General features: G+C 49.7%; 1 protein-coding gene across 1 annotated transcript in view; it reads right to left on the bottom strand.

The window, feature by feature from the left end:
* Window positions 1-16,001, bottom strand: part of DOCK5 (dedicator of cytokinesis 5) — a 186,354-nt gene that overhangs the window by 124,455 nt on the left and 45,898 nt on the right. Inside the window, exon 2 of the mRNA XM_054578985.1 lies at window positions 10,787-10,870. Coding sequence (XP_054434960.1) covers window positions 10,787-10,870 — 84 coding nt within the window. The remainder of the gene's footprint in view (window positions 1-10,786; window positions 10,871-16,001) is intronic.

Raw genomic sequence — 16,001 nt, 5'->3', positions numbered from 1 at the left:
GGAGAGGCTGGAGACCTCAGACAGGCACAGGGGCCCGGTCCAGGTGGGCAGGGGAGGGACCCGATCACACTGCCCAGAATGGGCAGAGGACACATCCAAATGTCCCTCACAAAACCAGGGCACCAGTCTGTGACTTCACAGACACCTGGAAGCTCAGCGACAAGGAAATACAATTCTTTCTTGTCTAACCAACACCATCACTCTTGTGCGCTGATTCCCTTTTTATTTTCTGCTTGTGGCTTTTTTTTTTCTTCCTTTTTTAAAGCAAAGTAATCCTGTTCTTAAAAAAGTTAGTCCGGAGGACCCAAGTCCTTCTGATCGAGCAAGTCCCCCTCCCCCCCAAAAATGTTATTCCTTCCTGCTCCTGGCCCTAATTTCCCTCTTCTGTGATCCCTGTCTCTAACTTATCCCGGGAGTTCCAGAAAGCCGAAATGATAAAACGCAGCGTGCAGTTTTAATGATCCGGCTGCACGTCGCTCTCCTGCGGGTTTTGCTATCGCCAGCACCAACTCGCGTGATGGGTGCGGAAGGGGTGCAGGTGGGTGAGTGAGGAACCGATGAGCCAAGCACGACAGGTTTGAGGAGGCCACTTTTACGAGGAACCATGCTAGACCCCGTGGGGCCTCAAGGAGTTTGAAAGTCTCCTAAGCCCCAAGCCCTGGTCTCTAAGAACTTTCATCTACTTGCCAGAGGAAAAGAGAGGCGTGGGTCGCGTGGGGATTCCTGCGATTCTGGTGCAGGCTGCTCTTTTCATGAACCCCAGGCTTCCTGAGCGGGAACTGGAGGTGAGTGGAGGGAGGGAGGGGGGGCCTTAATTCCTGAACGGGCAATGGAGGCCCCGTAAGGAAACTCATCGTGTGGAGGCGCGCTAGACATAAGGGTACCTTCGCCAAGAGGACAAGTCAGGTGGAGTGACACCCAGCTCTGTCCTGAAGGCTCCTTCAGCCTGGGTCACTTAGACACTTGCTTCAAGTTCCTCAGCGGAAGACACCCTCAACACAAAAAAGTGAAGTTCTATTTTAGGACTCTGAACAAGAACCACCGGGCCCCTCTCTGAGGCCCCAGACAGTCAGGGGTGAGGACACTCTGTCAGGGAGTGGTGGTGGAGCCGGTCGTGGCGACAGCGGTAAGCGCCCTGGCGACAAGAGAGGGGAAGCAAGAACGCAAAGGCAAACCAGGCGGATCCTGGCGAGGGTCCCAGCTGGGGACCCCTGGGCTCAGCGCCTGTGCCCCCTTTCCTAACACAGGCAGAAGGTGGGGTGGGGATGCAAACAGTCATCCCGCAGACACACAGGGTGGGAAGCGGCTGCTTCAGGTTGGGGAAGTCGGAGACCCTGCCAGAGACCTCTCTGCTTACTTTGTCATCCTCCACCCCCCCCAAACCTCCTGCTACACCTAAAGGGACCAGACAGATTCTTGGTAACATCAGTGCGCTCCCCAGTGGGTCACACCTGGAGTGGGTTGCGGGGGAGGGGACAGGGTCTCTGGGGGGGAGTGATTCTGCCAGGCTCCCCTACAGCAGACACGCCTGCCTGCTCGGATGAAGCCAGGTGCTGCCCACAGGCAGGTGAGGTCCCCGGCAGGGAGGGGCCCCAGCGTGCCGTATGCCGGGGGGCCCGCTCCTGTGGGAGAGCTCGGCCTTACCGAGACAAATCTGGGGTGGTGGCACACTCGTCGGACAGCTGTTTAAAAAGCAAAAGGACCTCACCCTCTTTGGAAAACTGCATGCTAGGTCCAAAATAGAAACGTCACTTCCTCCAAAGCCTCACAATGTGGAAAGTATGCTCCACTTGGATTCCACGAGACCCTGGTGGGAGTCACAGCTCTTCATTTAACCACTACGGGAACGTCTTCGAGTCTCTTAGCCTGATTTTCATGCTGAGATGTTCACGTTTTTAGCCTGTAACAAGTGCCGTCAACTCTGACCTCCCAGGACGGTAAGATCTGAGGTGGAGTATGGGGCAGCCTCTGGCTCACTGCCATACACAGGAGTGGAAACTGCCAGACGAATGGGAAAACGAGGGTGCCCAGTGACATAATCAGGGACTAGCTCCTCCTCCAGGGCCACCCTTGGCCCCTGCGCGTGGACAGCAGGAGACTCTATTTGGAGTTCTCTTTGCGCGTTTCCTGGAGAACGTGCCTGAGCTCCCTGGAGGAAGGAGCAGCGCCCTCTGAGATGACGGATGATCAGCCAGAGGCGGCCCGGCAAGCGGCGGCGTACCACGCTGGGGCCAGCTCCCCTCCCAGGCCGGGGCACCTGATGAGACGTACTTCTATTTTCCAACAGAACACCCTCCATGACCCAAGACAATGACAGAAAGGATGAGTATGGAAACGAGAACCAAAGGGGAAAAAAGAAGAAGAAGAACGAATGAACTTGGGTGATAGAAAACTCATGTGACAGTGGCTGGAATAACTGAGAATAAACCCAGGAACTGAGCAGAGACAGAATGCAGCCAGGAGGGCCTCAAGCGTTACCAGCGCGGGCTGTTGGAAGGCCGGACTGAACACAGTGGGCAATGACTCCGAGAGCACGCCTGGTTAGGAAGCCATGCCCCCAGCCCTTCACATCCCCTCAGTTCCAACATCAGAGCCTTAAATCTGCAGGGGTGGGGCAGGGGCGGGGCGGGGGGGGGGGGGACTAATACAAGAACTGAAGGTTAGTTAGGAACTTCGTGGGAACTGTTCTGCCATTCAGAGGCGGACTCCACGGCCACGTGCCGTTGTTTGAAATCTTCCATTCCCACGGTCAAAGTTAAACACACACACTTTTAATACTTTTGTTGAACAGCAAACATCGGGGACAGTACACAGAAAACAGGGGTTAGACTAATCTCCTCCTTTAACCAGCACCTCTCCTACCTGTCCTTGTCCATGCCTCTCCGTAGCCTGAGTTACACGTTGGGGGGAGGCAAGCAAAGGGCTGGGGTCCTTGTGCGCTCGCGAGACCGACTCACAGGCCACCAAGCTGTCCTGGCAGCGCTTTCTGCTCCTCTGGCACCTCCTGTCCAGGGATCAGCCTATGTGCATTGGATAAAATGGAGGCGCTCTAGCATAGTTAAAATTTGTGACGTATAAGCACCCCTATGTGCTTTTAAAGAGCGTAAGTGACATATTACTGTGAGCAAAGCTCAGACATGCGCTTAGCCTTCTCTCCCCAGGTAGAAGCCAGAGCAGAAGTATCTTATTCAGATTTGCCCTCAGTTGATTTTGAACTGTCCTCTAGAACTTTCCCCTTACGTTGATCCTTAACTCAGTCTCATCCAGCCCCATGATGACTTGATGGACTGTGTGTCACAACGGGGACACAATGCCAAATGGTGTGAAGGGCCCAGCACCCGTGGGCGAGCACAGCAGACGGGGGCATGGATGTTTATGGGGTGCAAGGAGTCTGCCCATCTCCCCGCTCCCCCCAATCCCCTTGGTCCCACTAAGATCCCTAGGAGACCAAAACGAGGAACACCATAAGGTCAAGAGAACATTCTTCCAGAACATCTCAAACGCCTCCACAAACCACTGGGCTGAGCCTGCCCCCGTAGGTGCACAGACAGCTGCCCGAAGGGCAAGCCCAAGTACCAGTTCACGACAAAGTCACTGAACGAAGGCACCGCTCTGAGAGAGGTTCTAGGCTCTACCCTGGAAGAGCCCACACACGCCTGTAGGCAAACCCTATACATTCTGAAGGCGGAATTTTAGAAGCACGTTCAAATATATCTCAAAAGGAAAAAGAGCAGGCTTTCCTTCTCTTTTTGATAAACTTAAATGAGATGGCTTTCTGCAGACTCTACTTTGTAATTAGCTTTTCTTGTGAAAACACTCCCGCTGCCACACCCATCTTTTGAAAAAACACATCTCAGGAACCCATGTCCCCAGCCGTGGTCACGGACGCGCTGCACTTGAGGTAAAGGTCAAACAGATGTGGGAAGTGACCGCCACACTCAACAAATGCCAGCTGGCCCGATCTGCCCTCAGGGCCAGCGCCACGAGCTGTGCTCGCAGCCCCTGCCCGACATCCCGAGCTGCTGTGCTCACTGCCACCGGCGTTTGCGGCAGGGCTTGCTCTCATAACCCGAACACGGGGGACTGCAGCTGCCGCACTACGACCCCTTCTGCTGATCCTGACTCGCAGCGTAACAAACGTCAATGACCGTGACAGACGCCGAGTGCCTTCTTTCAGCCTGAATCGCGAACTAGGACACATGCTGGTAAGAACTGATTTCTGAATCAGTAAGAACTGAAGTCAATTTTCATTTTCTTTATCTCTCACTCGCCTTATGGCCAAAGGGCATGGTGACCAAAAGGAGAAGGAAATGAGTAGAAAAGGAGACCAATAAGGACGTGGAGGCTGCCAGGCGGGCTGGCTGCCGCGCAGGACGGCTGGGTGTGCCAGTCCGCCTCTCGAGTCAGACGTTCTCAGAGGGCTCGATGAGGCCTTTCGGCACCACTGTGCCTGGGAGTGCGCTTTAGTTTTCTGTCATGCGGCCCGGTGCGGGGGGGGGGGGGGGGGGGGGGGGCGTGCCCTCATCCCATCTCAGAACGGTGCTATTAAGCCTCTGCTTGAAAGGAGTCTTCAAATGCACTTTCTTTTTATGTCTCTGTTATAAAGTTTTGTCACCCGTGGAGGCAAAATTCGATATAACGTGACCTGTCTGTCACAACACTGCCCTCTATACTTACTCAGAAAAGCCTGATTGATAGCGATGAGAGTCAAAACACGTTCAGCTCAAGTCAGAATCCATTTTTGTTCCCTTTGCCTATTATAAGGGAGTGCGTTTCTTGATAAAGGTGCATTTGAAAACTGGCCTCAGTCTACACAGAAGAAATAACTTGGCTATGTGGGGGCCTCCTATATACACACAAATGCTTCTTTTTATTTCTTCCAGCTTTCGGATTGCCTGTTTCCTCTGGTTCCGACCCAATCATTTGTGCTATCCTTTGAAATAGTACAAAACATTACGCTGTGCCTGCCTCTGTAGAGCTTGGAGTGCCTTTGAGACATTATCTCATTTTGTTATTTCCAACGGGGCCAACTGCTGTGTTTAGCCCTGGAGATCACTGCTAGCATCAGCCCCTCTCCCGAACTTGTGAGTGGTTAACGGAGCTGAGAGCGAATTAACTGGTGGATGTGAATTAAATGCTGGACACCAGGACCTGCTGCTGGAAGAGCAGACCTCGGGCGCGGAATCGCGTGTGCCCAGCACCGGGCCCCCTGGGGCGGAAACCTGCACCCAGCTGGGGTGCCGAGGCCTCACTTTTCAAAGCTCTTTCACTTAATCACTTTCAATTCAAAAATGGGCTGTGACACAGAGAGTTAACGTGTCCTGCTCTGGGGCAGTTAACCTAGATTGGGGCAAAACCCCCCCAATCTGAAGTTTTCCTTCTCCCTCTCCATCACCCTCAGCTACCCCGTGAGACCACCTTTTCTCGCCACAGCACTTGAAAGTTTGTTTGTTTGTTTGCTGACCTACTATGTTCATTTGTTTTCTCTATCCCTTGAAAGAAAACCCGAGGGGAGCCTGGCTGCTGTCTCACTCAGCACCTAGACATCTCCTGTGCTCGATAAACGCACCTGCCCCCCTACAGGCGCATATGACTTGGCAGCGATGGCGCGAGCACACAGAGGTGCCCGGCGGGGGCCTTTCACCAGGTGCTCGGGACGGAGAACGGCTGTCCAGCTGCCAAACCCCTCGTCTGGTGCAAGAACAAAGGCTACAGGTAGGCCAGTGCCAAGAACAAAGGCGAGGACCCTTGCTTCTGTCCTGGAGGAGAGCAGTTCCCGGGGAAAGTCTCTGAGGGCAAATAATTCTCCAGGGCCTGTAAAAGGTGAGCAGTACATGGCTTCTCAATCAATTCTATTCCCTTCCCTCATTTATAGGAACAAATGAAGTTCAGGGGCAAAGTCACAGAAAGAAACAGATGATAAGGGATGAGTGATAGCTCTCTCACTTGGACTGTGGTGCCAAAGCTCAATCATTCTGGCAGTTTCCCCAAAGGTCAAACACGAAGTTACCATATGACCCAGCAACTCCACTCCTAGGCATGTACCTAAGAGAAATCACAATGTATATCCACAGAGAAAAGTTTACACAAAGGTCTATAGCTGCCCTGTTTATAGCAGCTAGAAACTGCAAACAATCCAAATGGCCTTCAACCGAGGGACAGATAAACAAAATGATGCATGCATACACTGAGTATTATTTGGCAATAAAAAGATACAAAGTACTGGCATGGTATAACATGCATGAACTTCAAAAATGTTATGCTAAATACCCTGGCTGCTGTGGCTCAGTGGATTGAGCACCAGCCTGTGAACCAAAAGGTTGCCTGGTTGATTTCTAGGCGACATTCCTCAGGGAACATGCCTAGGTTGCAGGGCAGGTCCCCGATTTGGGGCATGTGGGAGTCAACCTATCTATTTTCTCTTGCACACTGATATTTCTCTCCCTCTCTTTCTCCCTTCCTTTCCCTCTCTCTCTAAAAATAAGCAAATAAAATCTTTAAAAAGATATTATGCTAAGTAGAGGAAGTCAGTCACAAGGGACCACAAACTATATATGACTCCATTTACATCAAATGTCTAGAGCAGGCAGCTTTATGGGGACAGAAATTAGGCTGGTGGTCACCTGGCGTGGGAGCGTAGTGACCACTAATGGGTACAGGGTTTCTTTGGCGGTAATGAAAATGCTCTGAAAGGAGAGAGTGATAATGGTGGCCCAGCTCTGAATGGTGTATTTTATCAACAACTATTGCAATTGAAAAAATAAAAAGCTCATACAACAAGCAAATCCTTCTGCAGTTTGCAGAGAGAGAACAGGGGAAAAGGCTGCAGCCACTGGGTCTCCCTCGTGGAAGGAGGCGCGCAGCCCAGCTCGCTCAGGGACACCCAGGCTCTGCAGTGAGCCCCGCACCCGCCCCTCCACCCTTGCCCCACTTGCTCCAGCCGGCCGTGTTTTATCTTCCCTCATTCAACAGACTCTGGCTGAGCAGCTACTTGCAAGCAGGGAGCTACGCCAGCTGCGACCTGCAGATGAGGGCTGAGCAGGCTTTGCCCTCAAGGAGCTGCCACTTCCACAAGTACACATTCAACCCCGGGTGGAAAGAGCAAAAGGAGAGCCCTGGGTGCTATTCTGTTGCGGGATGTGGGCAGAGAAGAATTTTTCGTGTCTGGGTTACAGAAGTGTGGGCTCATACCCACAAGGAAAAACCACACACAGGTCTGGTATGCAAATACCTCAAAGGCGGGCAGGGCGGAGTGCTGGGGGCGGGGGAGCCCCAGGCGTCAGATCTGACAGGAAGCTGAAGACACAACACCCCCGGGCCGCGAACCAGGGCCAGCCCTGCCCTGCAGTTCCATCCGGCAGGGGCCCTGGGGGTGCCTGCACTTTGTTTATTTTTGTACAGGGAAGAGGAGATGGGGGAGGAGAGAACACAAGTTATTACTCAGCATTTCCATCGTGTTTCATGTTTGCAAAGCACTCCTGTCCTCACTTAGTCCTGAACGGCCTGAAATAATAAAGGAATTTCAGAACCCAGCCAAGAACTCGCAGTACTTAGCAGATGTAAGAACCCATCACTGCATGGGGCAAGGCGGGCAAGAGCAAAAAACTTAATCCAACAAAATAAATACTATTTTAAAAATTAATCCAAAACAATAACCTCTGTAAAGCTGATGACATGCCTCTGCATGATGCATGAACACAGGAAGATCACATACTAAATCTGCCCGGTCACACCTTGACACAGACATGTCCGCTTTTACAGAACAGGCACTGATGTCCTTCTTTGAGATGACAGAGTCCCATGGCTGCCATGATAAACATTTTATGGCAGCAATGAACAAAAAAACCCATTTCCTGTGGTCAGCAGACAGCTCTCGGGTCGTCTTATTAAGGATGCAGCACTGAGCCTGGGTAGGGTGGCTCAGGTGGTGGGAGCAGCGTCGCATAAACTGAAAGGTCACAGATTCGATCCCTGGTCACATCACATACCTGCGTTGCAGGTTTGCTCCCTTGTCTGGGCATGTAATGTACGGGAGGCTACCCATCACTGTTTCTCACTCACATGCATGGTTCTTTCTCTCTCTCTCTCCTTTCTTCTTGCTCAAAATGATGCAGCATCCATAATACGACCGTTTTTTTAATGTTGTACTTAAGCACTTAAGAGCAGGCACACCGCTGTGTGAGCTGCAATACACAAGGAGCGTTATGGCTTTCGAACTCAAGCTCCGGGACATATATGAAATGGATTTGTCTTGTGGGCCTGTGTTTATATTTATGGTCAGCCAAGCTCAGGGACCACCTTAGCTTGTCCGTAGAACTGTTACCTTTAGGAATGTTTTTGGGTCAACTGGGAAGCTACTCGGTAAAGTAGAAATAGTATGCACACTTAAAATTACCATGAATATGAATCTTATGAGGGCAAAGTACTTTATTTAGCTATTTCAAAAAATGTGTTGGGGTTCAAAAAAGCGTAAAAATGGAAAACGGAATTTAGAAAATGTATTTCAAAGACATCTGCTTTATTTCAGATCATCTCTCCACTCCTTCCTCCCACTCAGCAGGACAACTCAGCAAAAAAGCTAATGCACACACACTCTGAAGAGCTAACGTGGCAAAGTGAACAATTACCAGGTCAAGATCTGAAAAAGACTAAAACTCAGGAAGATGAGGCCAGGCCCTGGCCAGCATGGCTCAGTGGGCTGGGCATCACCCCACAGAGCGAACGGTCGCCAGTTTGATTCCCAGCCAGCACATGCCCGGGTCGCGGGCCAGGTTACTGGTCGGGCAACTGATGGATGTTTCTCTCCCTCTCCTTCTCCTTCCCTTCCCCTCTCTCTAAAATAAAAGAAATAAAAATAAATATTGAAAACATGATTTTAAAACAGAAAAATGAGGCCAGAATTTGGGGCGGCACTTTTCTCGGGGCACCTGCTGAGGGACTGAGCGGCACCGCAGACAGTGCCACGGGGCCCGAGGACAAAACGCCCTGGGACGGCCAACGAGCTGGCGGCCGTTCAGGCAGAACAGACTCAGGAGGCGAGCACCGCTCTGGAGAGCGCTAAAGAAAAAAGGGCTAACCAGCAGAAATGCAACGTCGGGATTGTTTCATGTGACAACGCCCCTAAAAACAGGCCTGAGAACGTGTGAAGCAGAGACGAGGGTCGCCATGAACTGACACACACACGGCCGCCTGGGGGAGGATGAAGGCAGCTCTCTCAGTACCAGAAACAACAGAAAAAGTCAGCAGATAGCAAAGTAGAAAAAAAAAATGACACAGAAATCAGAATCTAGCTGTCATCTACAGAACTTTCCACCCAATGATCCTAAAATATATACTTTTTTCAAGCCTACAGGAAGGGTTTTAAAAAACAAACACTAAAATGTGCCTTTTACCTGTACCATGGAAAAATCTGTGTTCACAGAAAGCACATAGAGTGGATTAACCTGGCCCCTGACACTGAGGTATGGGACCCAGTGCGAGGTTTGAGAGGACTCTGGTTTCGTTATGCAAAGCGGTCCTGAGAAGATAAAGAGATTGTCCTCAGTGTCTTGGGGACTTAGGGACGCCATGGAATTGATGTTTGGCTGGACCTGGGCTGGTGGGGATGAAGCGAGGATGGAGGAGGAAAAGCTGATGCAGGCCTCCCAGGAGCTCCTCTTCCTGCCCCCCGGGGCTGCAGACCCCCTGAATCCTGGGAAAGGAGAAGCAAAACTGCAGAGCTCCAGCCCCCTGCTAGGCAGGGGCGGATGGGGGACAGGGCAGTGACAGCGATTCTGCTGTGCAGCCAGGCCGCTGACAACTTTTTATGGCCAAGCCCCGCTTCCTCAGGTCTCCTCTTCCTGTCCTGCCCCTGCGTGTCCTGGCTCGGAAGCTGCACGTAGATTCTGGATGAGCACCTTTGCCATCTGACCGTGCCAAGCTCGTGCATGGGGCCGGGCCCTGCAAATCCAGACTTCCTGCCCTGGCAAGGCTCGCCCTAGGAGAACAGTCTTCTCAGCTGCCCACCCCCCCCCACGCCGCCCGTTGCTGTCCCAGTCTTCAGAGAACACATGGGTCCTAAACATGGCTCTTTGCTTTGATCTTCAACTTCAGTAGCCTGGATACATGTTTCTTGTGCTCCAGGGGGTTGGGCTAGACATGGGCATACGCGAGGCCTGCTAGGATTTGGAGAGCATGAGCTGGCGCTAGCAGGCCAGGGTGGGTGGGCACAGACATTATCTGTGCTTTCTGGACCAACTGGGAGTCCCAAGTCCTGCCCTAACAGCCCACTCACTGTTGCCTGGAACCGCCTTCCTTGCCCGTCCTCGTGGCGGGGAGTAATTCTCGCAGGCCTCCCAGACCGCGGCCGTCCTCCTCGAACCCTCTGCCAGACCGCGGCAACCCCTGGGAGCCGCCCCTCGCTGCTCTCCAGGCCGGCAGCATTTAGCGCTGCTAGAAAGAGCCACTTAATCCGCAGGGCTTCCCTGGAGCCCCTGCCAGCCAGCGCCCTGCGTGTCTGTCCCGAGCCAGCCCTGCATCTGGTCCTTCTGCCACCAGTGCTTGAGCCCAACAAAGTCACATCCTTTTCTTCTGGTGACCGGGCGTGTTTGCACTCACGCACTCAGCTGGCTGTTTAGAAATCACCCTCAGTGTGAAATCGTATCACCTAAGGACTTCCGGCAATTTTCACCAGCACCCCCCTTCAGGAAGTGGAGCCCGTTGACGTTTACTCCAAGTGTCTTAGCAATAAGTCGCTGCCACCCGTTGCCCCTTGCGCCCCGTCGGGCAGAAGGCCGTCCGGACTCACCCTCATGCATCTCCAGGATGTGAACCGTGTCTCCGATCTGCAGGGAGAGCTCCACATCTTGAGAGGCATTGTAGTTATAGATCGCTGGGAATGAGAAGCAAGAGGAAAGCGACATCAGTGGCAGTGAAAATGCTGGTCACTCAGCATCCTGTTCTGTGGTTAGCGAGCTAGTTAATCAACTAATTACCCTCTTCTTCATGATTTTGCGTGAGCCACCCACTGAGAAGCAGAGAACACCCTCCCGGACCAGTTCCTGGCATTTCACTGAGATTCCACCACCCAGCAAGTCCTGGCTGCTGGTCCACTGTGTGTACGTGTAGCGTTAGAGACCAGGGCTGGGTGACAAAACACACAGGCATGCCCCCTGTCCCAGGGATTTTTATTGTCTTCCAGGGGAAGAAAGATATTAAATATATTAGTACAGAAATAATTACTTAAAATTATTATGAGAGTTATGAAAGGAAAAAACCAGGCTACAATAAGAATACACTGTGGGGTTTTGCTGGCCAGTCCCCTCATTCATTCAGACGACAACCAGCCTACACCACCCCCGGGCTATGACCGTGGGGACGGAGGGTATGCCATCTCCCAGCTTCCTGGACAGAGACGGGTCGCCAAGGGCCACATGGGAGTCCCATACACCCTCCAATGACGGACTGGCACAGAGTGCAGTGCCAGAGACGGCCATCTCGTCCTAGGCACCCTGGAGAACTCGGCTGCCCCAGCACTTCCAATCAAGGTGACTTCATCACCATGGCCCTTAGGGCCGGCAATGACCGGGCCAGTCTGTGAACACAGTGAACGAACCCTTAGAACTCAGAGAGAAAAGACAACTCAACTTTCCGATGAGTAAAGCTCTGAAGGGACATCTGACCAAGAATCATAGATGACGGCTGGCGAGCACATCAAAAGCTGCTCCGCAGCATTGGTCACCAGGGACACGCAGATCAAAACCACGAGCTGCCAACCCACACTTGCTACAATGGCTGAAGCTTCCGAAGGCTGACGGCTGGCCAGGACGCGGAGAACTGAAACCCTCATGCACTGGTGGTAGAAGAGCAAAATGACAAGCCCCTTCAGAAAAGTTTGGCAGTTTCTTAAAAATCTAAACATCAATTTGCAGTACGACCCAGCCATCCCACTCCCAGTCACCTGCAAGAGAAATGAAAACATGCCTACATAAAAACCATGTGAATAGTCGCTGCTGTGGCGGCCAGAAAAGGGGCCCCTCAGAGGTGTCCCGTCATGTTTCTGGACCTGCGACTGTTATCTGGTGCGGAAAGACCCTGAGTAGGTTAAGGATCTTGAGAGGAGAAGCTTTTTCTAGATTATCAAGATGGGCCCTGAATGCTACTGCCTGCAGCCCGGCAAGAGAAAGGCAGGAGCTTCCAGAGGCACAGCGAGAAGGCGCTGTGAAGGCCGAGGCAGAGAGGGGAGCCACGTGACCTCAGCCCAGGCCCACAACCCCCGGCAGCTGGAGGAGCAAAGATGAACCTGCAGAAGCAGCGCAGCCTGCCAGCTCCTTGGTTTCAGACTTCCGGCCTCCAGATCTGAGATGATGCATTCCTATTGTTTCAAAGCCACCTGTAAGGCTGTCTAACCACTATGCTGCACACCTGAAACCAATGCAAAATCAGATGGATAAAGTTTGTACGGTTTTCTATATACACTACCATGTCATTTACAACAAGTGACACTTTTACTTCATCCTTCCCAGTTTGGGTGTCTTTTATTCTTTTCTCTTGCCTGACTGCATTGACCTCCAGAGCTGTGTTGAGTAAGAGTGGGGAGAGCGGGCGTCCTCGTCTTGTTCCTGACGTCAGAGGGAAAGCTTTCAGCCTTTCCCCACTGGGTGCGACACTGGCTGAGGGTTTGCCGTACGTGGCCTTTGTTATGTTGAGTTACTTTCCTTCTATTCACATTCATTTTATTGTTTTAATCATGAATTGATGTCTTATCTTATTAAATGCTTGTTCTGCATCTATGAATAAGATCATGTGATACTTGTCCTTTGCTTTGCTATTGTGGTGTATTACCTTGATCAATTTGTGTATGTTGAACCATCCTTGTGCCCCTGGAATTAACCCCAAGTTAATCATGATGTATTATTTTGTTAATGTGTTGTTGTATTCAACTTGCTATTTTTGTTAGTAATTTGTTAGTAATGTACTGTTATATTCAATTTGCTAGTTTTGCTAGCAATGTATTGTACTGGATTTGCTAAATTTAATAATGCTACAAAGCATTATTAAAGAGATTGAAAAAGACACAATGAAATGAAAAGATATTCCATGTTCATGGATTGGAAGAATCACCCTAGTAAAAATGGTCATATTACCCAAAGCAAGATACAGATTTAATGCACTCCCCATCAAAATCCCAATGACATTTTAAAAAAAGAAACAGAACAAAATATCATCAGATTTGTATGGAACCACAAAAAACTGAATAGCCAAAACAATCCTGAGAAAAAAGAACTCAGCTGGAGGTATCACACAACCTGACTTCAAATTATACTACAGAGCTACAATATCAAAACAGCCTATTACTGGCAGAAAAACAGACACACAGACCCATGGGACAGAATTGAAAGCCAAGAAATAAAACCACAAGCATATGGGCAAATAATTTCCAACAAGGGAGCCAAAAACACACAATGGAGAAAAGAAAGCCTCTTCAGTAAATGGTGCTGGGAAAACTGCAAAGCCACATGCCAAAGAATGAAACTAGACTACAGTTTGTACCCATGTACAGGAACTAATTCAAAATGGATCAAAGACCTAGATATAAGATCTGAAACAATAAATTACATAGAAAAAAACATAGGTACTAAACTTATGGGCCTTTGTCGTGGAGAACATTTTAAGAATTTGACTCCAAAAGCAAGGGAAGTAAGGCAAAAATAAATTAACGGGACGACATCAAACTAAAAAGCTTCTGCACAGCAAAAGAAACTGATAACAAAACAAAAAGGTAACCAAATGAATGGAAGATGGTATTTACAAACAACAGCTCCAACAATGGGTTAATATCCAAAATATATAAAGAACTAATATAACTCAACACAAACAATCCAATTAAAAATGGGCAGAGGATCTGAACAGAAACCACTCCCAAGAAGACATACAAATGGCCAATAAATATATGAAAAGATGGTCAACTTCACTAGTTATCAGGAAAATGCACATCAAACTACAATGAGATACCACCTCACACCTGTTAGATGGCTACTGTCAATGAGACAAGTGATAACAAGTGTTGGAGAGGTTGTGGAGAAAAGGGAACCCTCATGCACTGCTGGTGGGAATGTAAGCTGGTACAGCCACTACGGAAAACAGTATGCAGGTTCCTCAAAAAATTAAGGATAGAGTTACCATATGACCCAGCAGTCCTCTTTTGGGTACCTATCTGAACAATTCAAAAGCAGTTATTCACAAAGTTATATGCACGCCATCTTCAATGTAGCATTATTCATGGCGGCCAAGACATGGAGACAACCAAGTTGTCCTTCGACAGAGGTTTGGATAAAGAAGATGTGGTATATCTATTCTATGAACTACTACTTAGCCATAAGAAAAGATGCAATACTGCCATTGCTAACACACAGATGGACCATGAGAATATTATGCTTAGTGAAAGGAGTCAGGCAGAAAAAGCTAAGAGCCATATGATTTCACTCATATGTGGAATATAAAACTGAAATTCATAGACACAGAGAACAGTTGGTGGTTATGAGAGGGAAGGGGGTGGGGGTTAGTAAAGGGTAAAGGTAACAAATATCTGTTGACAGAAGGTGATTTGACTGTGGGTGGTGGGCACTCTGTACATTATCCACATCATGTATCACAGAAATGTACACTTGAAACCTGTGTTATCGTATTAACCAATGCCACCCCAATAAATTTATAAAAAATAATATTGAAAGTAAACTATAATTGGGAAATTAAAATTAAAAAATAAATAAACTCACCTAATTTTTAACCCTTTGTTGTAACAGCCAATATAGCAATATTATTCACAACAGCCCAAAACTGGAGACAATTCATTAACTGATAGATAAATGGATAAATGGACAGGGTATGTCCATACAATGGAATATTACTCAGCAATAAAAAGGAACAAAATACAAACACATACTACAATGTGGAGGAGTTTCCAAATCATTATGCTAAATGAGAGCCCTATGAAAAAAACATATTTTAGGCTTCCATCTATTTGCGATGTCCAGAGTAGGCAACAGGAGAGCAGGTCACTGGCTGCCTGGTGCGGGGGTGGGAATGATGACTGAGTTCAGCAGGGGCTAGCGGCTGGTGGAAACATCCTAATCCTGGACGGTGGCGGCGGCAACTCAACCACGTAAGTCTACCAAAATCATTGGACTGCAGACTTCAAATGGGTGGATCTGACAGGATGTAAATGAGACCTCGATAAAGACTTTTTTTTTTTGAAGTAATTACATCTATGTCTTGGCCTTACTTCATGAGTGATCTGCATCCTCCCAGGGAAAAATAACCAAGTGAGGGACTCAGTTCTAACCGTTTACCCAACAACCCAGGGAGCCTACAACACCGCCCATCTTGCAGCTCCGATAAGCACAAGGTAGTCGCCAATCCCAGGAGGGTGATTAAAAAGGGTCACTGGGGCAAGCAGCTCACCCCTTCTGAGTTTCAGTTTCCATATTAAATAACGTGGCACATGGCAGCCCCTGCACCATCCCTGCCACTGCCGCCTGTGGGTACTACTGCTCCTTCCTGAGCTGCAACACATCCTGCGTCTGCAGCACGGCCGGGGGCTTTCCCCCGCATCGCAGCCACTGTCTGGGGGTGAGTGGGAGGGGCATGCCTCCAGCCCAGCGGCTTCCAGTGGCCTCTCTGTTTTATGGGAACCACCCAGTGTTCTCCTGCAGTCTTGGCACAGAAGCCTGGGCTCATACGTTAGAACTGATTTACCACTGAGCTAGCTTTGGAACTATACTGTGAATCAGAACTGGGATGCGCTGATGAAGTGGGCTAGGAGGAACTGCACCAAATTCAGAAGTAGAGCCAGGTCCTCATGTCTAGACCTTTCCATGGGCCACCATGAGCCCACAGCAGCTATTCCGCTGAAGTTCGTCTCCTTCATTGGACTTCTAGTTGACTGATATGTTTTGGCCACTGACACATGGCCGGTTTTGTATAGAAAATATAGTTCTTGCATCCCTGTCTGTTCCTAGTCC

Source organism: Pteronotus mesoamericanus, unplaced genomic scaffold (assembly GCF_021234165.1).
Source record: "Pteronotus mesoamericanus isolate MK-2021 breed Mesoamerican mustached bat unplaced genomic scaffold, CSHL_Meso_final contig_502, whole genome shotgun sequence".
NCBI classification, from domain to species: domain Eukaryota; kingdom Metazoa; phylum Chordata; class Mammalia; order Chiroptera; family Mormoopidae; genus Pteronotus; species Pteronotus mesoamericanus.
The sequence above is the reverse complement of the archived record's forward strand: the minus strand, read 5'-3'. Positions and strand labels throughout refer to the sequence as shown.